The sequence below is a fragment of the Crocodylus siamensis genome, chromosome 4, assembly GCF_052110815.1.
Source record: "Crocodylus siamensis isolate JL-2025a chromosome 4, ASM5211081v1, whole genome shotgun sequence".
Taxonomy (NCBI): domain Eukaryota; kingdom Metazoa; phylum Chordata; order Crocodylia; family Crocodylidae; genus Crocodylus; species Crocodylus siamensis.
Genome location: NC_143398.1, coordinates 13,082,510 through 13,107,001, shown reverse-complemented (window position 1 = coordinate 13,107,001; position 24,492 = coordinate 13,082,510). Strand labels below are relative to the sequence as shown.

Sequence of the window (24,492 nt, the reverse complement as noted above, 5' to 3'; positions counted from 1 at the left end):
TTGTCCTGCAGAAACAAACACATGTTGCTTAATAGCATTTAACATTTAAAAATGAAGAAATTTGGGGAAAATGTTCTCTGTCTGATCCTTTATTCTATTAATTTTTTTAACATGTATTTATTGCTCAGTCAGGGTCCAACCAAGCCTAAATTGCTCTTCATACTGGCATGGTTAAAGCATAACTTCCCGAAGCCAGCAGCATGCTATGACCTGATCTGGCCAGTGTTCACTTCCAGCTGCCTTTGACTCCCCAGCCTGAAAGAGCAGATATCCATTTGCAGCTACATCAGCTGGGGGCAGTTTTTGCCACAAGTTTGCATCAAGGCTTGGAACTCTTGCCTATCAAAGGCATATTGAAAGGTGCCTTGGCCACACAGCTGCCATGTCCCTGTAACTTATATTACTACATTATAATGTAGCTTATGTTGTGTGCCCCCCATACACTTCATGCATTACTTGTCTTTCTGTATTGTAACCTCTGTGGACGGAGGACCATGTCAGGGTTCCAGGTTCTGACCAACATCTCTAGCCACACCAGCAGTATTAATAATAGTAATACTTTTTCTTAAGTTCTTTTTGCATTTTGCTCACTTGAACCATAAAAATCAACTACAGGAGTTTTGTTTTTGTCTTATAGTTGCTCTCCCTTTGTATCTTCAACTTAGCAAAGTTAGAGCTGCACCAAGGATTATTTTCCCTAGTGGAACTGAAAGCATTTTTTTGTAAATGTCTCCTAAGTTTAAGCTGTATAAAAACTCACTTTGCAAAATCTAAATTTGGACCTAACTGACGTGGACACTTGAAAGCAGTGTTTTTCCATATGTGTTTATGGAATCTGTCAGTGCCATCTTGGTTGCCAGTATGATAAATGCCAACAGAGAGTTCAAGACTTCTGCAGTATCAGGATTTCTGTGCATCACTTTTTTTTTGCTTGCAGCCTGCCAAATGGGGTCCTGAGAACAGAATGGCCATAAGGAAGCCTTCAGTTCTATATACATACTGTACAAATATGGGAGGCAGGCATTTACAAGTGTCCACCGCATCTGGAGGCTTAACACAACTACTTCATATGCAGAAAGATAACTGTGTATATGAACAAATGATATGAGGTGTACACATTATTTCTACATCTCTCTCCTAGGTTTTTAATACAGTTCAGTACAGGATCTCAGCACAAATGATATTTCAGCAATAACCTTGGATTAGAGTCTGGCCTTGCTTTTATAGAATTGACCGCTTGAATGTTAGTTTTCGTTGGTGCTTAGTTTTAAATCTTCCTCTTCCAGTTTTTTCCCCCCATTCGTCTCAATTTTGTGGCACATTTTTAAAAGATCATACCTTTTTATTTTAGTCTTCACAGAAAAATACTGCACTGCTAACCATGTGGATAAACTTCCTGGGCCCAGAGACTGGGTACAGATTCTGCAGGATCAGATTAAACTGGCAAGACGGCGATTAAAAAGAGGCTCAGGTAAGCAGGAAAATGTAAGAAATCTCATGTTACTGTAAGACTGAAGTCACAGAGCTTGAGCATCCATAAAAGATGCTGAGTATACCTTTTTCCCAGTTACTTGAACTGGAGTTGCAAGTACTCAGGATCTCTGGAACTAGGCCTTTAAGCTTTTGGCATGTTTCTGCTGGAATGTGAAAAATGGTGTTCAGTTGTGTTTTGAATGGTAACAGTGTTGGTAGATATCTTCGCTGCAGAGCTAACTCCAGTGTTGCCTGTAGTCCCTCCCCACTTACACATATAACCTTCTCTCCTGAGTTCAGCATTGCTTTGTATTTGGTCTATAGCCCTAGCTGGGCCAAACTTCAGGGACTGATTTCCCTCGGGTCCCTCCACCCACTTTGTGGTAGGTGCTGCAGTCCTCCAGTACCTGCCCACAATTGCCTCTGGTGTCCAAAAGTTCTCCCACAATTCATTGGGAGATAATTGTAGAGTATCCCAGTTTACTGCAGGAAAAAAAGAACCCTGGGATATGTCCCCAGACTTCCAAGGAACACACACAAATGAATGAAATAGCAGGGAGGATTCAGACATGTGGGTTTGCTCAGGCCTAGGTGCCAGTTACTTAGCTAAATACTACTGGGAAGATGTACTATTAGACTCTGATCCCTCTGTTCAGGGCATATAGGTTCAGCGCTCTACCCATGTGCTCTCAGTCCAGTTGCAAATAATGGTGCATAAACTGAATGGCAGAACTTCCAGGGGCTGGAAAACAATATCCCACTCCTGAAGTGTGTGCAGTGATTTCATAAACTTGCTACTCTCCTTTCTAAGTACAATGCTCCCTTTCCTCCTGGGGACTTTCTGCCTATGTGGGTTCTGTCACCCCTCCCCTTCTTGACTCTCCTTAAAGTGTTTCCCACTCGTTTCTTATAGCCCCTGATCCTTCTTATTGGTGGTACATCATTTGTACCACTCTGACAGGTGTCTTGAGCCCTTAATCATGTTGCACTACAGCTGCCAGTCTTAGCTGGCTCCTCTTGCTTGTTTGTTCTTTAATCTTCTCACTGTCCTGACCCTTACTGTGATTATGTGCGCTGTTAAGACAACAAGGACCATAATGAAGCATTGAACCCAGGTGTTCAAACCCGCAATGCAGAAGATAGTGTTTCTGAGCCAAATTGGAGTTATTCTTTAATAATTACATAGCCATTTAAACAACAAATTCCACAGAGCATTCCAAAGGCCAAAAGCCTGTCTGGCTAAAGGGTGTGTGATAGACCATGGGGAACAAACAAATGGTGCCAGCACCACCAAACCAGTGTTCTCAGTCCAGAGAGCTGGCAGAAACACTGGCTTAGGCATTGACATCACTCTTCAAAAGTTAAGGTCCTTTCCTATCACATAGATTGTTCAGTAGCATAAAATAATTCCTGTCTAAAAAAAAAGGCAGGGGAGCTCCATAGAACCCCAGCTAACTCTGCCTGTCCAAGGGTTTTCTTGAATGGGAAGATACCAAATCTTTGTAGCGTTTCTTGTCAGGTTGTTGTAGCATTGCCAAGTGCAGAGCTCCATCCTGGCCTTTATAGAGGCTTTGAAAAGCTATGCAGCTGTCCTGGCCAGAATGGTAATGAGGTGTTGGGCTTTGAGGACATGAAGAGATGCCATGGGGCAAGAGAGTAACACAGAGATTTTTGGGAGCTCTGCAGAACACCATTTGGAGAGAGAACTCTCCTGACCCAGGACAACTTAGCTTAGTCTTGCAGCCTTCTTTGGTTGCTTTCCTGGATGCCTTCTAAGATGGTAAATAACATCACACAATAAAGCTGCAATTATATTGCTGCCTTCACACTTTTGCTTCTACCGAAGGGCTTGCAGCAGCCACTCCCATTTCTGCACTTTCCTCAGTATTGGAGAATCTAACTAGAGAAGGCTGCATCTCAGCCTTAGCAATAATATGCCTTCTAAATAGAAAGGCATATTTCCGTGGCATGGTACCGTATGTTCTCACATATAACGCGCCCCCAAATGAAACTCATGCTTTGTTTTTAGAAAGCAAAATGTAGGAAGGAAAAGTATTGTCCAGGGTCATGGTTGACTTGCATAGAGTAAGTCATCCTGGACACACTGTTCCCAGGAGGACTTACTTTGTCACACAAGGTTAAGTTCCAGACCCTTGCAAAGGCCAGAATGATATTGTTACTTATTTACTGCAAGTAGTTCTTTATATAAGTTCCTTTAAATAAAGCGTTGTTTTAACATAACAGGCATCATCAAGATACAACTAGCAGCTCTTTTGCTGCTTTTGACACAAGCTACACCGCTCAGCCAATAGCTATAGCTATGACATGGTTGACACAAAATTTATTTCAATTTGCTGAGTGGAGACAAGTGGTGGCCATCTTAGCAGTTGCATGGCATGCACAGTGTTGCCTGATGTGCTGCTTTTTCAGTGAAGAAAACAGCTTCCCCACTTAAAACATACATCCCCAATTTGGGGGTAGGCCTGGGGGGAGGGAAGGGGCAAGCATGTTGTATGTCAGGAATTACAGCATGCATCTCTTCCCTTCCAGAGAAGTAAACCCATCCAGTCAGCATGTGGTTGGGCAATGGAAAGAAATACATAGAGACTCTACAGTCCCATTTTCTAAATAGTTCATGCTACTGATATTGCAGTAAAAAAATCTTTGTCATATTGTTTCAAACTAATACATTTTTACTGAGGTTGACTTTACAGGTTGCACTTAGACCATACTGGGGGCACCTAAAATATGAGCATCTGCAGATTAAAGCTTTTTAACTTGTGATAAGTGCTCTCTGAGCATCTTGAAGCTAGCCTTCACCTGAAGTGGTGTAAGTCAGGGCACCTAGCTCATTAGGGTAACTTCAATCTGCTCTATGGGGATAAAACAAGCAATTTACAGTCCTACAACATCCCACAATGCATTGCTTCTAGCCACACCCCTGCTCACCAACCCTCTAGTGGCAAGTCAGAGCTGTGCAGGCAAGGAACAGCATTAACCCTCAGCATGCGACTGCTCACAGCACATTCAACTTTAACACCACTTAACGTTCCACAGATTTAGTATGGTCTAAGTGTAACATGTAACTTCACCCTGATATAGAGCACATTCATACCAATACAACTGCGTTCATACTTCAGGCTGTACTGTTCATATAAAAACACACCCCAAATTGACGCATACTAGTTCTAAGATAAAAAATTGCAAGAAGATCAGGCCTGGCATTGTAAATCAAGAGGAACCACTGAATCAACAAAGGTGAAGTCATTAAAGTTGATTCAGGGAGAACTGAGAAGAGGGCTAGGTTTTCTCTGGGAAGTCCAGGCCCTGTTCCAGGACAGTGGCAAAACTCCCACTGATTTCAGTAATGCCAGGATTTTTTCCCCTGTGTCTGGTTGCTTTGTTCCTTATTATTTACTTCACACCAGTTATGATGTCACCACAAAACTATGTAATGATCTTTCTTGCATAATATATTACAAAAGAGAACTCGAAGCAAAGCTGTGGCATGTTACTATTTTTTCAGCTTTAAAAATGCTGCATTCTGTTCTTGAAACTAATTCTCTATAAAATTAGCATGATGAAAGTGATGCTTCTGACACCTGCTTGATGGGCATAGAGACTGAAATTCATAACTTAAATAGTACAGGGGAGCCACGGGTGTTAGTACAAGCCTTCCTCATGCTGGAGGAGTCATCTCAAGATGCAGGTGACTGGACTTGACGATTCAAGAAGTCTCTTCCAGTTGGATGTCCTAAGGGACAGTGCAGCTTTTTGTCTGTAACTGGGTACAAAAGGCAATAGATTCTGATAGTGGCAGAATCTATTATCATGTGAACCTCTGTTGAGATCTGGTCTGAGCACTTACTTGAACCAGTTTAACTAAAGGCATATGTTTAAACTGATGTAGGTAAATTAATGTAACTTTGTGCATAAACGCTCTTAAATCAACATAGCTTGTTTTACCCACTCTTTAGTAGTGGCTTCACTCAAATGGCTTAGAAGTAGGTATAGTTAGAACAATACAGCACTGTAACTACTAGTATAAATGTACGAGAATGAGTAATAGCTGGCATAAGGCACCCTTCTAATTTTATTAGGGGTCTACTTAAATTCTGGGTTGCAGATCTCACAGAAACTGTGAAATCCGGGATTGTCCATGAAATCAGTGAAAAAGTCTTAATAAAAATAAAATGCTACCCCCCAGTGGGAATCCAGAGTCCTCACTGCTTCTGTAGCCCAGCCTTGCAGCCTGCCCAGAGTGGAAGGCACCAGTTGACAGGATGGCACAAAAGGCAGCAGAAAAGATGGTGGCTGCCCCCTTGTCCCTCCAACCCACCAAGGCCTCGGCACCGGGGGTGTGGCTGCTGGAGCACATCTATGAAATTTCTGTGAAATTTGCTCTTTATGCCACAACCAACTTGCAAAAATTGGTGTCTAACCACAATTTTTATAGACCACTAAATACTAGCCCATGCTCAGCTTAGGGACTTGTATGATTTAACTGGCATAGAATCATACCTCTACGATGAAAGGTTTAAAGTGGTACTTAAACTCTGTAGATTGGGTCTAAATATCAGGGAGTAGATCTGCAAAAGGACATAAGTATCACTGCTCTCCTTGGTTGCACCTGTTAGGCAACCTGTCACCTCATCAACTCCACACCCCTAAGTCGAGCACAAAAGCCGCTTCCCATGCATTGTGTGGGAAGAGTTAGGATCCTAAGAGTAGAATCCACAGAAACTGAATACGAGGCTCTCAAGTTAATGAGTAGAAAATGCAGAGGGGTGAGGTATGACTTATACCTTGTCCTTCCTGTTCCTAGCTATGAATCCTCTCCAGGAATGAGGCGATTAAGTCAGGTCTTGCAAAAGATGGGAAGGCGGAGGTGGTGCCCTTCCTCGTTTTCATGCAATAGCTCAGGGATTATCTATGTTGGGATGAGGACATGTCCTGGCCAGGATGGACCTGATCACCCCACATCCACTTCCATCTTTAAGCACACTCTAAACCCAGAAGTTCACTGGAGAAGCTGATCGGGGTGTGCTCTGAGGTTTCTGTCAAACCTTTAGTCTCTAGCATGCTTAAGAGTGGCTGCTGGACATGAGCTTGGAGTAGCCTGACTGGCGTACTTCTGGATATGGCGTATGCATAGGTGGGCAGGGCATGCTTGGGTCCATCCTAGCCAAGACATATAGCCCTGCGGTATAAACAAAACTTCCTGGTTAGAGAATCTGTGGGATGTTACAGGCCAGGCTTCAAATCCCTCCACTTACGGAAGGGGCTTTAAATCACATCCGTCTCCCAAGGAAGTGCCCCTACCATCCCATACTAGAAGTATGCACTGCAGACTGCAAAGGTACCTGGGCTACCTCAGGTACCCAAAGCAGTCTAGCCGCAGTAGAAAGAAGTTCTGCACAAGCTGATACATCCTGTTTCTCAGCAAGGAACAGGCCAAATATCCCCTCTCTGCGGTCCAATGAATGCTTATTAATTCCATAACAAAGCAGAACAGTTTAAACAAGAGAGATGAAAGGTGTTCCCTCCTGCACAAGAATATCCTCTAGCTTAGAGCATTTGCTGGAGAAGGTCCTATGCCATTCTGCACCTCTTTGCCAGGATGTGTGCTTTCACGTGAAGCGCAGATTGGCACAAAACCGGGTGTGGGTCCCAACATGGAGGCATGGGTCCATGCAGGTCCTAGCATGGAGGCATGGGTCCATGCAGGTCCTAGCATGGAGGCATGGGGTCCCATGCCTCCATTCTTGGAAACGCATGGGCTTTCTCTGCCTACAGAGATGTGCCCTTGGAGATCCCAGGGCAGGTCTCTGTAAGTGGTGATTCCTGACTTCTCCGCTTACAGAGAGGCAACCCAAGATTCCCCAGGATGCATCTCTAAGCACAGAAAGCTGGGCCAGTGTTCCCAGGGCTTGAGGAGCCCAGTCCTGCACAGGAATTCCCAGGGTCGGACCCCTCGAGCTCCTAAAGCACCTGCCTTGGGTGGTTGGAGAGACCAGGCAGCTCCAGGTTCCCGACACTCTCCCACCAGGGAGCCAACAAGCACCTGCTGGAACAAAGCGGCACTATTTTACACTACCTTCTGTTGTGGCCTCTGACATGGCACAGCAAAGGGTAGGGATGTCTACTTGCTCACCATTTGTCCTGCCATAATTTTTATGGCAGCGCAAATGTAACATGAGTTGACGTGTGTTTCTAGCCTTACTGTGTTAGCTGTGCTGTGTGCCTTCTCCCAGCCTTACAGTAAGTTGAAGCTAAATCTTAGTTGCCTCGTCTTATTTTATTGAGGAATGAATGACCACAGCTAGGTTTTCACTAAAGTGAAAAGGAGTAAGAGCAGGGATACAGATGGTTGCCATGAAGCAGTGAACCAGCAGCAGGTCCCAGTTCCCTTGTACCCTGCTGCTGTTTGTTCATACCTTTCATTCTCTGCGTGCAGCTACATTTACTGCCTGAAACGTAGGCTTCCTTATCATTAGCAGGGGTTTAGATGAACAGCAGTTTGGATTTAAGGATGCAAGTCCTTCTATGGATCCAGCCCAGGGTGCCTGGGGATCCTGTTTGTTAAATGTCTTAAACTGAACTGATTTAAGGCTCGGTTAAACCAATAAAAACATCTCCACTGTAGTGGGTTTCATTGATTTAACAAAATCAGTCGGTGCAGAAATGTAACTAAAAGTCTTGCATAGATAAAGACCATCAAGGAGTTTTTTAGTTGTTACTGAATTGGATTTGAATTGCTGCTCCACAAGGGGTAAAGCAGACCTTCAGGCAATCGTCAGCATCTTTACCGAAGCATACAAGAAAATGGGTCTGATGCTTAACATCCAGAAGACCAACATCTTCCATCAACAAGCTTTTAATGAGCAGGGCCCATCTTCATCAGATTTAGACTTATGGTGAGATTCTGGAGAACATTGAGTATTTCCTGTACCTCAGAAGCCGCCTCTTGCAGAAGGCTGACATCGATAAAGAAATCCAACATTGCCTGAAAAGTGCAAGCACACCTTTCGGATGCCTGAGGAAATAGGTGGTTGAAATCATGACAGCGGATCCTAAACCAAGCTTATGGTTTATCAAGCAGTTGTGATCCCCACTGTACGGATCTCCATTGTACAGAGCTGAGATGTGGACAACGTACAGGAGTCACCCCAAGTTTCTGGAGAAGTACCGTCGACTTTGCCTGCAGAAGATCCTTTGAACCAGTGGGAGGACACATACCCACATTAGCATCCTCTTGCAAGCAAACACCATGAGCATTGAGATGATGATTGATCATCTGATATCAACTTTGCTGGGCCGGCCAGCTTATCCAGATGTCTGATTCCAGACTCCTGAAGCAATTTTTATTCTCCAAGCTTAGTCAAGGTATATGCTCAAGAGGAGGGCAGAGAAAGCACTTCAAGGATATCCTCAAGGCCAACTTTAAAAAATGCAACATTGACATCAGCTTGGCGAAGACTGGCACCCAGGACTGCCCCAAATGGAGGAAGAGTCCACTGCAAGGATTTTAGTACTTTGAAACCTTACAGGGACAACAGGAGGCAGGAGAGCGGGAGCAGCAGAAACAGCGTCTTGCCAACCAAATCAGGAATCCAAGCCACCCACCCTGCATGGAAACATGTGCCCATCGCAGCCAAGTCTGTTGATCCCAGATTGGCCTTGTCGGCGATCTTCAGACCCACAGATAAAGCAACCATGGAAGACAATCTTCTTTGATTGCAAGGGACTGTTGATTTTTATATGTGTGTGTGTGTACATATATAATATGACACTAGATTCTGCAAGTAACCCCTTGAGTTGTTGAGTCTACCTCCTTCCTGGCTTTTTCAATCCAGGGTAGACAGCTATGTTCACACAATGATAGGCTACGTTCACAAGTAAGCCTCTGTGGTGAATCCTCCAAAATATTATTTGATAGTCTAATGAAGTGTAAACCCCACTGTATTCCCCCAGTCTTCTGTAGTAGTACCAGTTTCCAAAAATTCCAGCAAATGGATTGGGCGGATCTGCTTTTTGTGCTGCTTTCTTTAGTCCTTACCCTAGTATGCATTTTCAAATTAAATATTATGATCAGTAGATCGTAGATGCTGTCCAGCTGCCACCTTATTTATCATATTTGGCTCATCTCCTAGAATGAGGTACAGAGCAGCCTCTGATGGGAAAAGCTAATCAACAAACCCCCCTTTTTAAAAAAACCCTGCTATCTAGAAAATCATTCCCCTGTGTTGGTTTTGAAAGGTTGTTATCCTAATCCAAATAGAATTTCACTTGTTTTGTAGCAGCTACAATATTTCTTCCTAACTAGAAATATTTTTATTACACTTTTGGTTTTTTCTCAGTTCATTTTAGATTATTGCCTTAGATCTGAGACTTGGGGTTTGTTTTTTTGTTTTCATTTGTTAGATCTGAGAATAAAGCTGTCACTACCATTAAATTTTTATTGGCCTTGTTCAGTCTTTCAAAATTTCACAAGTTGGCTGTCACAAAGGGAAGAAGGCCTGTGAGGTTAACGTTACAAACAGATGTTATAATTAAAATTAAATAGAATGATGATAGTCCTCAGCCTTAGCGATTGGTCCCAGGCCACATAATCAGGACAGCCACAAAAAAAACAAACCCACGTGTGCTGCGTGCTCTGGGACATAACATCCCATTGCCAACTCTGTCTTCTCCAAAATGCATTAGCTGAGACCACAGCTGCTGTGTGGCCAGGAAAGAGGGAAATGAAGGTGAGAGAAAGCAAATGCATCATATACTCCCCTATTCAAGCAGTATCAATAGCCATGTCCACTGTATTGTAATTTACTGCTGCTCTGAATAGGAACAGCTCCCCACACTGAGGTTTCTCCATGCTACAAAGATGAATCTGGGTAGGTATCTGATAGAGACCAGCCACTGGCATATGGATCAAAAGAGGGCTAATCTCATCAAGATATTAGCTGTTGCCACCATCTCCATAGCCAAACTGTTCTCCTAAATATTCCACTTCGTTTCCTATGATATACCTTGGGGCTGGTGCCACGGATAATTTGTGTACTAAAAAGCCCTCTTTTCCTTCTCATGTCTTGAAGAAGTGAGCCCTTATTCTTTAATGGCAGCTTGTTGTTTAAGGCCAGGGTAGGGATGCAGGTACAGTCTGACTACCACTTCAAAAGCACAAAGGGAGTAAGCTCTTCATGACAACTGATTATGCTGTACATAACTCGAAAGCCTTTGAATGCCATGCATAATCAAGGAAAATACAGCAGTCCTACAAATTGTCCTCCAGCTTTTCAGATACGATTGGCTTTTAGTAGTCGTGTGACAGGATGAGAGTTGTTGCATCATTATACCATTGTTTAAAATAAACATCTCATTAAAATGGAAAATACTGAGGGTGGGGAGAGAAAATCTCCTATAAATCCTTCCTGGAATGTTCCTTTGCTCCCGCCCTAGTGTTGAAATTACTCCATCCTTCACCCCATTTTTCTCTTTGTTTCTTGGGGTGTTTTCCCCCTTCTGTTTCTGTGCATTTTAGTCCTCTTCCTCAGCCCTCTAATTTCCACAGTCCTCTCTTCATAGAGCAATTCATGCACAAGGCAGCTGTGTCTTGCAAGAGAGCAGATTCAGATTAGTGTGTTAGCAGCAGGCACGAGGTTAGATAGCGCATGGGTTGGAAGTCCCAGGAGCATATTGTTTCTGGGCAGCATCTCGCCTCAATTTAAGGGTAACGGAGAGAGCAGCACGAAAATGGATTCTCTACTGATGTCTCCAGCTCTGCGTGCACATGTGATTCTGTCCAAGCAGCAAAAGAGAAGATGCACATTTACCAAGTATGCCTGTTGAGAAGTAACGTGAGCTCACATGGAAAAAGTCTGAAGGAAATGGCTGGAGGACTGTTTACAAGAGTTGCCAAACACTTTCTAAGCAGAGGATACAAAAGAGCTTCAGAATTCCCGCAATGGAAATGATTCCTGCTAGTCTTGTCATGCACGTTGGCCCATTGAAGTCAAGACAAGTTAGATTTGGCCGACAGTCGTATGGGTGCGTCATTGGAGGCAGACCGTGCTTTCCTGTCAGGAATGGAATGTGGAAAGATGATGAGCTGCCTCAGCGTACGGACATCTTGTAGTTTGTGAGCTTGACCTTGTCTGGATGTGCAGCCCCAACTTAGATGATCTGAGACATCGTCTATGGACTCCACTGAAATCTGCCATCTTGGGGCAATTCTGAGAGGGTCCTGGTTTTAAAAAGACAAGGAGAAGGGCCCCCCCGTATGATAGAGAAGAGCAACTGGTATGATCAGAGACTTGCATGGGAAGCCATACAAGGAAAGGCTGAGGGACTTGGTACTCTTCAGCCTGGAAGAGAGAAGGCTGAGAGGGGACCTGGTAGCAGCTTACCGCTATATCAGGGAACTACATCAAAGGCTCAGCAAACAACTGTTCACTAGGGCACCCTTGGGGAAAACCAGGAGTAAAGGCCGCAGACTTCTGGAAGACCGTTTCAGGCTTAGCACTAGGAAAAACTTCTTCAGTCAAGATGTCCAGACTGTGGGATAAGCTCCCTCCAGAGGTGGTGCAATCACCTACCCTGGAAATCTTCAAGAGGAGACTGGATGGTCATCTTGCTGGGGTCACCTCACCCTAGTTGTCTTTCCTGCCTGGTGCAGGGAGCTGGACCCGATGATCTTGCGAGGTCCCTTCCAGCCCTTTACAAACTATGTATCTGTGAAAAGTAATACTTAATAACCTTGGTAACTGGAGATTCAAGTCCCTTCTTTGGCGACCAGATGCGTACAGCAGTGGTACTGTCCATTTCTCTCTGTCCTCCCATCCTACAGTTGGCATTGGTTTCAGCTTGGGGTGGCCATGAGTAGAGAATGAAAGGGTCTGCTAATCTCAGTTGTTGGTGCAAGCGTCATCACTGAGACTTCCAGCAAAGATACCACTCAGGAAATGTGCTCCTTATTTTGTTTGTAACCTGGGCACTTGTCCCCTAGGAACTGGCCTGGATTATTATACCAGCCAGGTTTGTTACCAGGGTTTCCATGAACCTATTCATTTCACAGCTTTATCTCCTACCTCGCTCACCAAGTAGTAATGCCTTTCCATTACTGCCAGTTGAGCCTGGATTTGAACTAGTAGCCTAGAGATAAAAAGCTGCGTATCCTATTACCTGTGTATTGAGTCATCCCTGCCTCCCAAATGATAGGACTTTTTCTCAGCTGAGCTGTTTTGACTGAGCACCATTTGTTTCTACTCTGGAGCTCCACATTCTGCCAAGAAGTAGGACAGGAGAGTCGGCTCACACACACAACAGCAAGAAACCCTTGCACTCAGGGCCCTGAGAAAGGTGATCAGCACAAGGGGCCCAATTAAAAGCATTAGCTGAATTCAGTTTCCCAGTCCATATTGCTTTGCCTACAAAGTCAGGGCCCAACCTAATGGGAATTTTCTGTTCCTTTACGATCATGGTAGTCTCTAAATATATATATATAAAAAGTATAATGTATGTTTATAAAAGGAAAATGTGTATATTTTAGATGCATATAATACACTGATGTATATTGGCTTATTTATAAACAAAATGTATATGTATATATAAAATAAAATAAAGGATGGCATGCAGCATAATAACACAAAGAAGGTAATTTGAAGCTCTTATTTGCTTCCTAATAATAAGACAGAAGGCAGAGCAGGGTGGCACCTTAGAGATTAACTGGTTCAGAGAGGCACAAGGTTTTGCAGGCAGCAGCCTGCTTCCTCAGATGCTATGAAATGGACTGTGGCATGGCTAACTATCTCTCTTGCCTCAACCAGGAAGTGTTCACTGAATCCGAAAGGCAACAAATGGAAAGCTGATAAAAGAAACTACTTTTTTTCCTACAACACATTGTTACTGTGAAACTTATTTCCAATAGATGCTAAAATCTTAGACGGGTTCAAGTAAGATTTAAGGATTATAGAGATAACAAGATCATCCATAGGTACATTAGATGGAATAAAAATGCACTGCTGCTGTTGCTGGAAAAAGTTATTGACAGTAGTGAGATTTCAATCAACCTTGTTAATCTTCATGCTTTGGGACATAAACCAACAGCTAAGAGACAGATTTAGAAATATATTTAAGTACCCAAAGATGCAGCGAACACCTAGTGGGATTTATGAGAGCAGTGAGTTAGGCATCTAACAAGAGTTAGGTTGTTTCCTAACTCACTCGGGTGCTTTTGAAAATCCCATGAGGTGTCTGAATGCATGTTTCAGCACCTAAATGCTCTTAAATCTGGCCTTTAAGGTGCCTAAAGGTATAGATAAGTGAGCATTTGAGTGAGTCATGCACCTAATAGCCATTAGATGCTTTATTCAAGGCTGGTGCTTTTGTAAATCTCTCTAGCTGCTTACCCCTCTGCCTTTAGATGTATTACAGTATTTGCAACTCTGTATCGGAGCTGATAGATGGCATTTCTTATGTCAAATTTGCAACTTGATTCTCAGCTTCCTGTATCAGCAGGACTTTCTGGGTTTTCCAGGGGAGTAGTGTATTGCCCAACACCACTACATATTAATAACCAAACTCCCTTCCCTAAGTTTGCATTGTTATTATATGACCTTTTTCTTCAAACAGTAACTATTTAACTGGATGCCAGCAAATTGCCACCGAGGAAAGTAGATAGAAAATGCAAAATCATTTTACAATGCACTTTTTAATCGTATTCCAATATTCAGCAAAAATAATGAGATTTCTTCCTTATATTTGTAATCAGCTGAGGCAACTGACTGTGATGAGAAACCGGACATTTCTCTACTACAAACAGGTAAAATGCATTAAAATTTTTATCAGCTTGCAATATTTTTATTTATTTATTTATGGCACAGAAGCCATTTTCAATAATCCTGGTATGGCATACACTGTGTGGTAATTGCATGCTGGGCCCAGCTATCTGAGTTTTGAATGCCCTACATACACTCAGAAGGGGGAAAAAAAGATAATTTTCACATTAGATATAATGTCCCAGAATCTCACAATTTTTCTCTTTATTTCATATTCATAAAAACACAGTTTTCAGAGTAACAGCTGAGCTAGGCAGGCCAGAGGATGACCTATCTGACTCCAGATAGAGACCTGTGCTCATACACAATATTTTCTGTGCATTGTCAATATGCTTGACACATTTAGTTGCAAGGACAGGCATAGCAATTTGCATTGTACTATTTTTTTTCAATTGTGCGTAGGTGTACTATCAACTAGCATATCTTGGGTTTACAAAAGGATTGCAAAGCCCTTTATCTGATAAGTAAAGATTGCTTTACCCCACTCCTTGAGGAAACTCAGCCTCCCCCAACTCAAAGCGTAACAGTTCTTTAATGGCAAACAGCAATGAGATGCCAGGATTTAGGCCAGAAAATGAAGGTGATTTCCATATGCTGAAATGCAAGTAAATAGGCCAAGATTTTTTCATGATTTTGAAGGTAAAACTTGAACCGTGTTGCACGAGCCAGATTGCTAGACAGCACTGAGCCACCAGTCCCCTGAAAATGTGGCCATTCTGTTCAGATTGGGATCTCATTATTTGGGCATCCAACATCCCTAGCTTTTTTTTTTTCCTGTTAAAGAATTCTTGACTACACGTCATGGTCAGGAGTCCTGGTTTTCTCTGTTTAAAAATCCAAAATTCTCTCCCCCGCCGTGTCTAGCTCTTCTGGAGCCCCTCACTCCCAACCTGCAGCCCCCCCGCCTTGCCAATGCCCTTCACTGCTGACTGACGTGTCGGGGGGGGTACGTGTGCCTCCCTAGATTTCTGTGCCCACAGCGGGGCGTGGGTCTGTAGTGTGGCCAGCCCAATGGATAAGACCTGGTGCTGGAGGGAGTGCCATGCTGCCATAGCCACCAAAGTGAGGCATGGCAGCAGGGTGGAGGTGTGCCCCCCGCTGCTGCCAGGCGAGCAGGGAGTGCCTGACCTTGGCATCCCAGCGTTACCTCCTGTTCCAGGTCCTGCCCACTGGGCTGGACAGGCAGCTCCTGCCTGGAGCTGGTCCAGCCAGGCTGCAGCCTCATGGTCTGTTGTGGGTGCAGAAATCTGTTGCGGGGGGTATGTGCATCTGTGAGTCCCCTTGCCATAGACTTACCTGGAGGAAGCCAAGGGATCTGCTAACCCCACTGCGTGGCTGCCACATGCATGTGTGTGTGTGTGCACATGCACATGGCGGCCCCTGCGTCCTGCTCCCCCCAGACCCAGGCAGCCTCATGCAGGCTGAAACCATGCCAGCCTGCAAAGAGAAACCTGCGGTTTCCCGGGTTTTTCTCCTTTAAAAACCAAAATCTGCATTTTGCTGCAGCAAACAAAAAACCCAGATCCCTGCTCATGATTTATTTACGACTTAGAATTTTGCCACGATGTAGCTTAATATTGCTAGAGCCAAGAAAAATGAAGGGAAATCTTGAATCATCAAATACTTAGGCTTTTGGGTAGATGGTTTTTTCCCCTCGGACCAGTCCAATATAATTAATGTTACTGAATTAAAGGATTAATTAGAGATTATATGTAAAACCTTTGTAGACCAAGTATTGGCCATTGACTGGTAGCCTGTATATGACATCTGGGCAGTACGGTGGCTGCAACTCCCCATGGTATTGTGGTGGCACCCTCACATGCTCAGTGGTCATGAGAGTGGCATTTGTCCCATGTCCTCTCAGTCCCTCTTACAAAAGGGACTTCATGTGTCATCGTTGCTGTAATGCTATGGGTTGGAGCACCAGGTGCCAGCGGTGGAGCCGTGTTGATTGAAATCCTGATGTTGGAGCACGTGCAGTTACTAAGGAGTAGGATCAGGGAAGCAGTTGCAAGGACAGGCAGCTACAGTCTTGTTCTGGCTTTGGCCCAGTGGGGGCTGGGAGCAAACTGTGACAGGAGTTGCTGTGCTGTTTTCTTGGCAAGCAGCTGAATGTTTCGTGGTGCTATTGTGATGATAGATGCAGGAAACTCTGGACTCAGAGGTTTCTTCCAATTGACATCCTGTTTGTTGCCTTTATCAGGGATGGAAGCAATTCTGGTGGCGGGGAACCCTAATAAATGTTGGTGATGTCTTGCAGTGTTATCATTGTTCTTGGATTTGTAGTCAGGTCCAGAGTTATTGCATTAGCGTCTACTTCTCACTTGATGGTCGTGCTAAAAATGAATATGATGCGAGGAAATGGCACATCTGGCTGGGGAGTCCTCTCCTCTTTTATATAAACCTTCTGGGCCATGTTTTTGGATGTGTGCATGCACTGTTCAACATATTGAATGCACACATTTCTCAGTTTTACTATTCATCTTGTGGTGTGTATTTCACCCTGTTGCCTTTGAAAGGATGTGGCGGTAAAAGCCTTCAATACTCATTTTATTGTTCAGTTTTGAGGGGGCAAATGAACTGCCCAGACATTAAGCCAAGCATCTGATTCACATCCATTGTCATGTACATACAGGCACCCCTTTATAGAATGTACTAATAGCTAATATTACACCATTCTTTGGAGCAAATAATTTTTAAGTGATATACAGGCAGTGTAAAGACAGCAGTTTTATAGAAAAGAGCCAAAACACAGATGTCTTCCATAGGGGATTCTTTTAAAGCAGATGGAAAATAACTTTTACAACAGTCTTTACCTACAGATTAGATCTCTTCTTCCCATGACTGGTTTCACTCAATGATCTAAGTGGCAGTTCATTCAAGACGAGACTTTGGTGTAATCTGATCGGGCATCTTGTCCCTTTTTAGATTGCAAGAGCGTTAGGAAAAAAATCTCTCTCCTACTACAGTGGGGTCCCTGGTACATTAGGGTCTTGGTCTCTTTTGGGATCTCTAGGAATTCTCTTAAGACAAATAGTTAATCCAAAACAATGACAACACTAATATGTAAGTGCTCCTTAATGTAGGAAAAAACCTTTGGCCATATTGATTGGGATTCCCTGAAGGGAGTTTTGCAGGATCTGTCATGGGAAACAGATGGAGTGCTGCTTGGTTTCTTTATGGTGTGTATATAGAGTGTGCTTGTAACTTTGGTATTCAAGAATTGAACCAAGTTAAAACACATACAAGTCCAGAACAATGGTCAACTAATAGGAAGTGTTATTGTAAAAATGGAAATCTCCAATATCTTTAATGTGTCTGTAGAGACAAATCTCTCTCAAGTCATTCTGTATGCATAGCAACATATTTATAGATGGATATAGATGGCTATATATATATAGATAGATAGATATATCAATAGAGATATGGAGAATATATGTTATCCTATAACATATATAGGATAAATCTGGTTATTTTGTGACAGAGTGAGGAATTTCAGTACACAGAGAGGCTTAGACCTTACAGCTGCGAGCCATGGCTGATCCTGGACTCTGTACCACTAAGGCAGCATCCAGAGATTTTATTGTTTTCATAAGTTTAAATCCTTAACCCAAGAAAATGAATATTCTGCTGTTTCACTATTTAAGAGCCCAGATCCATGCCACAGCTTGAAAGCCACTTTGATGTTAATTATGCTCTTTGGGTTTATAAAATATAATTAGTTATGGGGCCATTAAACTGAGCTGGAAGAATTGCATCTGTTGAAATTAAACCGATCAAAATTTTGCTTTTATTTCAAACTTTGTCCATTAAAGTCCCAAAGAAAATACTCAGGCAACCATCTATCTGAGGCTTTGCAAAAACTCATACTAGCTAGACCTATAGTGAGAAAGGACTAGCAGCCCCAGCTAATTATTGCGGAGCAGCCAGTTGCGGTGGTTAGTACTGTATTTCAGTGACGCTGATTAGACTCGGAAGATTCAGAGATGCTGGCTAAACACTGAGCTAAGTGGATGTGGCTCTCCTTCAGACTTTTAGTACTTGGGGGAAATAGCAGTCATGACAGAAGTCTTCTCACCTTGACATACGGTTTACACTGAACAGCTGAATTTTGTGACGAATAAAGCCTTTTCCTGGTACACCCAATGCAGAAACAAATTCATTCCAGTTCCATAAGTAGAATTTGTGTATCTTCAGCTTAAATATTACACACTAAGGATGTATACAAGCCAGGACCACTAGAGGGTCTTCCTTAAGCCCTGGGCTTTGGGCTTAAGCAGTGCTGAAGAGTTTGCATAGCTCCTCAAAATAGGGTGAATTTCAGGATGTGAAAGAATTTGAGACCACTAAGGGGAGCAGAACAGCAAAATCCCAGTCCATGGGTCCTGGAGTGATACGGCTTTGTGAAAAGATGAGAACAATCTCTTCTTGGTAAAGAAACAGATGATAAGGAAACAGCAATATGCCAATTCTATATGGGTTGCCTTCTTTTCTTTCCGAATACAATATGAAGAAAATGATACCTAAAAAAAAAAAAGAAAAACCCTCTTCGAAACCTTAAATATAAATCCTTTATTGTAATATAAATCTTTATCCTTTCAGTGCATGATTGTACTAGTCTTCCCTTTTCATCTGGTTGTATTTGCCTCTTACACTGATTGATGTCTGTCTTCTATGTGCCCTGTGTTCTTACTTCTATAGTTGTAATTCTTCTGTCCATCTTCCATTGTTCTGTTTGGGGAAAAAAATTCTTAAAGTGGTTTAAAAAAAGATGGGATATAATCATACAACTTATCTTTGGTTTTTATTCTGCCATATATGCATTTAGAGTAACGGGATTTTTCAAGTTTTCGAAAGGACGGCCCAAAGTACATACTGTAGGCTTAAAATTCATGCGGTGCTTTGTTCCCCTCTTTAGAACTGTGTAACTTCAAAGCAGCAAGCATTGTAGTGCAGTTTGTACGATATTCTAATGCAGCCGTTTGCCTCTGAATTCATGTGTTCTGCATTTTGCTATCCAGACCTCTATTCAAAAACTCTCTATATAATAGGCTCTTTTTATTTGCTTTTTAGACAACTAAACTGCTCTAAGTGATACCCAACAATGGCCACCTAAACATGCACACCAGCACTTTTCCAGCCCCATAGATAATGTGTGTGAGCCTTTAACTCCTAACTCAACTAGATTAATTTCTAACACAATTTTGGGAAATGACTGAACTAATTCGGTTGGTTCTTTTTTTCTCCCCTGCCCTCTAATTTCTTTTAATCCTCTCTTTCTTCAGGTAACATTTTTGAGACCCCAACAGATAACCTGATAGACACAAAAGCAGACTTTTCTGCTTAAATTTTACTTCCTACGTCAGTGCTTCATTAGCAGACACAAACATCCTTCAGTTTGAATGGCGTTCCTGCAAGATGGGTGTGAGCGTTTCAGTCTGCTGCGAGGTGTGGATGTCCTGTGCTGTTCTCTCTTCGAGTCCGAGTTGTTTCACATACTTGCTACGTGACATGGAACAATAAAGGCACCAAATTGTTTCAAGACTTTTTTTTTTTTTTTTTTTTTTGCATCTTAACTAGAAATGAGTTGCTCAGTATGAAGTATATTCCTAACTAGTATGGTATCCACTGCTGCTGGATGAATTCCCTTGCCTTTGATTTTCCTCCATGATTGTATGCATGCTGAGCATATTGCATCTTAAATTATACAGAAGCGAAAGAACACAGATGGATGACTGTCTTCCCACCCAAGGGAGTTACGATGGCGTCTCTCTTCTTCATGGGTCAAGGAAGCTAATAGAAGTGGTTGGTTAGGCAAATTGGTTAGTCCTTTTGGTTCTGAAGACCCACTTTTCAATTCTGAGTGCTGTTTCTCTGAAGACAAATGGTACAAACTTCCAGTCGTACACCATCTAGCGTAGGAGGCAGTTAATGAATGTAGCCATATGGAGGTGAAAGCAGAGTGCAAGATGATAATGTCCATTTCCTACCGCGGTGATATTTACAAGGCATTTGTGACACTCCCAAGCCCAGAGCCGAGTGAGGCAGCTTGCCAAGCAGTTTCATTTTGCAGACTATTTCAGAAGACCCTTCTCTCCCCACCTTCCCCCCAGCCTCTCCAAATCCCTCACTGTAAGGATCTCAAAATGTTTTATTTTGCAGACCACCAGGAAAGGGACCACCACCCTCTGCTGGGTCACAGACCATGGTTTGAGAACCACAGCTCTTGCAAACCAGAGGCCACCTATGAAAACCTCCATCCAGACTGGCACTCTGTTGACAGTCTCAGCAGTTAGGATGAGCGAATCAAGCCAGAGATTGAACTACCTTCTCAGAGAGAGAAGTGGTTCCTTCAGGTGAGGGAGGAGGCAATAGCTCATGTCGTCGTCAGGGCAGCCTATAACTCTCCATCTTTCACTAGCACTAAATTCACTTTAAAAAAGATAGGGGGAAAACCTATAGGAAGGTTCTTACCCGGCAGACTATATTGATCCCTGGCCAATTAACTAAGACAATGCATTTCCTGGAACTCAGCAGACAGCTTGCTGAAGCTTTTGCCACTATTTTGTTTTCCTTCATATATTTGAGGCCTATCATGAAGCTTTCTCCTTGAAACCGTTTGGCCTTTTTATGGTTGTTTTTAACTGAAGTGCTATTACAGGAAGTGGGATTTTTTTTTTTCCAAAATATTTTAAGTTTTTTTGGCGGCTTCTCTCAAGGAACTATTTCTTCTGAACATTCATTGACAAACAGGCCTGAGCATCAGACATCCTGAATGCCCACAAATAACACTGAAGCCTTCAGGAGCTGCAGGTTCTCTCGGCACCTTTTGAAAATGAGACCGTCAAGCATTCCCCACCTATTTAAAAATGTATTGTTAAAGGCAACAATGTTCTCTGTAAAACTGTGGAATATATTGAATGTGCACTGCAGACCTTAAAAGAGCATTTCCTTCAAAGTCTGGTGTGGCCACTTCCCCTACGCCTTGTAATCCCTGTGCTCCGGGGAGAGTGGCAGGGAGCCACAAGGTCCATGCGGCGAGTTGGTCCAGGCCAGAGCAGAATGCTAACACGGCAGAATCAGCATTTTGTAAATTTTGAGATTGCATTTGTGTTTACTTACTGTGACTACTGTTCAGACTTTCTTCGGAAATCTTTTTATAGGGTTTATTAGAGAGAAAAAATCATTCCATATTTAGGTAAAACGTCTCAATCTTCTGTATATATGTTTTATTAATATGTAAATATTTAGATATTTTTAAATGACTATGTTCTTAATAAAACAACAAGGGACTAGTTGTGAAATGGTGTATAACATTGTGTCGTGTTACGGATCTCTGGGAAACCCTCTTTGTCAGTTCAGAAAAGAAAAACCCACAATAAATAACAGTAACTGAGCATGCGTTTCCTGTGTTGTGTACTTGACGCCTATTTCAGATAGGGTTACCTGTTAACAAAAAGGTTTTAATTCATATTCTAACAACCTTGTGGAAGAGAAGTGGCATTTGCATGGGGGGTGTGGTGGGGTGGGGGGTCTGTAAGTTAACCAACAAAAAGATTTTCCGGACTGCCTGAGATTTAAACTATTCTGCCTGCCAATCGGAACAACGGCGATATCAAATCTCATAATAACTCTTGAGCAGTAAGTACTGATATGCTTGAAGTCTAATTTTAATTGAATTAGGTGTTTTTATAATCTTCACATAAAAGGTTAAGCTCTGCTTCTATGGAAACACCACAGAGGAAGGACAAACCAGCATTCATATGGTAAAGTAGCTGCACCACATATGCCTTGGTAACTTGCTATCACACCACATCCACTGTGGTTTAGCCTTAGAAAATATTTCCTGCATAAAACATGTTCCTCAGTCAGTTACAAGGGTCTGTTGAAGTAGAGGAGCAACCAACTATACCTTATCCATTTTACAGGAGCAGCACCAAGGAGCAGTAGCTAGCAAAGGTCCTGCTGGTCATTCTGTTCTAGACCTCAGAGGCTGCATCGAGTAGTGAAACCCGGTACACATTTGTGTCGTCTACATGCGTCGGCTAAGTCACTTTTAGTTGTAACGCATTCATATAATTAACTCAATTTGCCTCTTCTCCAGCTGATTTTAAAAAACCTAACATTGGCTCCAAATGAGTTTTCTACTTCATACGATTAATGCTCATCCACCCTGATAGAACAAATCTTGCAAACAACCAAATATGGGATTAATTTTGCTGACTGGCCATGCACTGTGCTTCTCAAATCATCTCAGTGTGATTTTGCTTGGTTTTAAGTTTTAAAAGTAAAAGACAACGTGAAATTATCTGTGGTGGTAAATGTAAAAATGCATTTACAGAAACATGACAAGTGCGAGTGTGACAGTAATGAAAACCAATCCACAGCACATCTTATCTTTGCTTTATTACACGGCCTCCTGAGATCACAGGGAACTGGACTTGATGACTCTTCCAGTCCAGTGTTTCTGCAGAGTAAATAGCAAATATTATTGTAGGGCTACCATTTCACACAGTTGAAACAGCTATATAAGCTCTGGCAAAGTAATTAGCTTCTCCACATGTGCTACAATGAAAGCTTCAGTGACTAATGCCAGGTCCTTTAGATAATATGTTCATCTAACCTATTTACAGGACACAAGAGATCATTGCTTTGGGGGAAAAATCCTTCTGCAGCTTAACAGGAAAAGGATATCCTCCCTGTAACATGAAAGGAAACTGGAGCCTGGGCTTTATAAAAAATGCATTAATTGCAAGACAAGAAGAAACCTATCTGACATGTAACTGCCTTTGACACATTGGTTTAGAAGCAATAGCTGGTTGAGCCTTGGGGACATTAGGAAAAACTGCATTGAAGCCAAGCTAGACTACTGTAGGGAGCTACAGCTTGCCAGTGCCACAGTAGCTAAGATTGAAGGCAGGAGAAGAAAATAGTATACATTTTTAAAGAGGGAGCAATATTATGACTTGTTATTGTTACTCAAAAATTTCACTTAGCTGACATAAGGAGTGTGTTCATTGCATGTTGGACAAGGATTTTTTTTCATGTTTGACATTACATGGCGGTGTCTCTTGGACAAATCCCTGCCTTGGGTTTCAGCAATACTTTAATTTTGCTCCTAGTTCTGCCATTAGCTACAAAGTGACGCATCCATGGTTTCCTTTCTCTGCAACGTGAATAGCTATTTACCTTCTTTTTGAGAGTGCTATGAAATATATGCATGGAAAAGATTAAAAAGGAGAATTAAGTGGTGGTGATGTTATCGCTGCCATAGACCTGGACCTAGCAAGAAAGAGCATCACTTGCTTACCAGAACAGAGGTAAGACTGTCAATCAGCAGATGGCCATTGGTGAGACTGCCCCCCCAACCCCTCCAACATGAAACCTTCCTGAGCAAGCCAATTTGAAGCTCGTAACAAGGGGGGCCTAGTGCTTTGTCTACTCCATCCCTGGTTATCACGAGCAATGGACACAGTGAGGACCTGGCATCCAAACATCTGTTCAAACGAAGTCTCATTGCACTAAGTGCTCCCAAAACAAATAAATGGTGGCTTGGAAGCATCTTCAGCAATAGCCTGGCTCTGATTTTTATGGTTCCACTGAGGGATTTTTCTCCGTGTAGCTAGAAACTGACAGACTGTATTAGCCCCTTCACCTGTCACCACTGTATGCTGTAGCATTGGAGAGAGATCCCAGATTATTTTTTTACAAGTAGGTCAGGTATGATTTCTTATCTGCTGAATGCTAATAAAAACCACTGATGTGAAACCTGTAACATTATATGTATAAATAATTTAGCTCAGCTGTGTAAACATTGATTCTGTGCTTTAAAAGGAGGAAATAGTTTCATTGACTTTTTCTCTGTGGATGTGTTGTTATGGACCATTGCAAACGGACTATTGCAAAATTGGTTAGTACTCAGAAATCTGGAAGAGAAACTTGTATTTCTATTACAGTTCCCTTCTATGCAGAGGGCTTGGGCCAAGAGCCTCAAAGGAATTTAAGAATCCATGTGTATTTAGGTCCATAATTGCCATTAAGATCAATAGGTATTAAGCACCTAAAAACACATTTGAGGATCTGAGCTACTGGTCTGAAATACAAACCGTAGCACAGGTGTTTAGGTTTTTCAATATCTGTAGGAACTATGCTTTCTTACTCAACTTCTGCTTTTAGCTAGTCTACC

At 42.5% G+C, this 24,492-nt stretch overlaps 1 protein-coding gene across 2 annotated transcripts in view; it reads left to right on the top strand.

The window, feature by feature from the left end:
• BEND7 (BEN domain containing 7) overlaps nt 1-21,703 on the top strand; it is a 58,177-nt gene extending 36,474 nt beyond the window's left edge. Inside the window, exons 7-9 of one of the 2 annotated variants that reach the window (XM_090041826.1) lie at nt 1,352-1,471; nt 14,240-14,290; nt 20,469-21,703. In XM_090041826.1, coding sequence (XP_089897952.1) covers nt 1,352-1,471; nt 14,240-14,290; nt 20,469-20,602 — 305 coding nt within the window. In that variant the 3' untranslated portion in view covers nt 20,603-21,703. Of the gene's footprint in view, nt 1-1,351; nt 1,472-14,239; nt 14,291-19,591 lie in introns of both variants that reach the window. The other variant, XM_090041827.1, reaches the window with a different exon arrangement.
• The last annotated feature ends 2,789 nt before the right edge of the window (nt 21,704-24,492 follow it).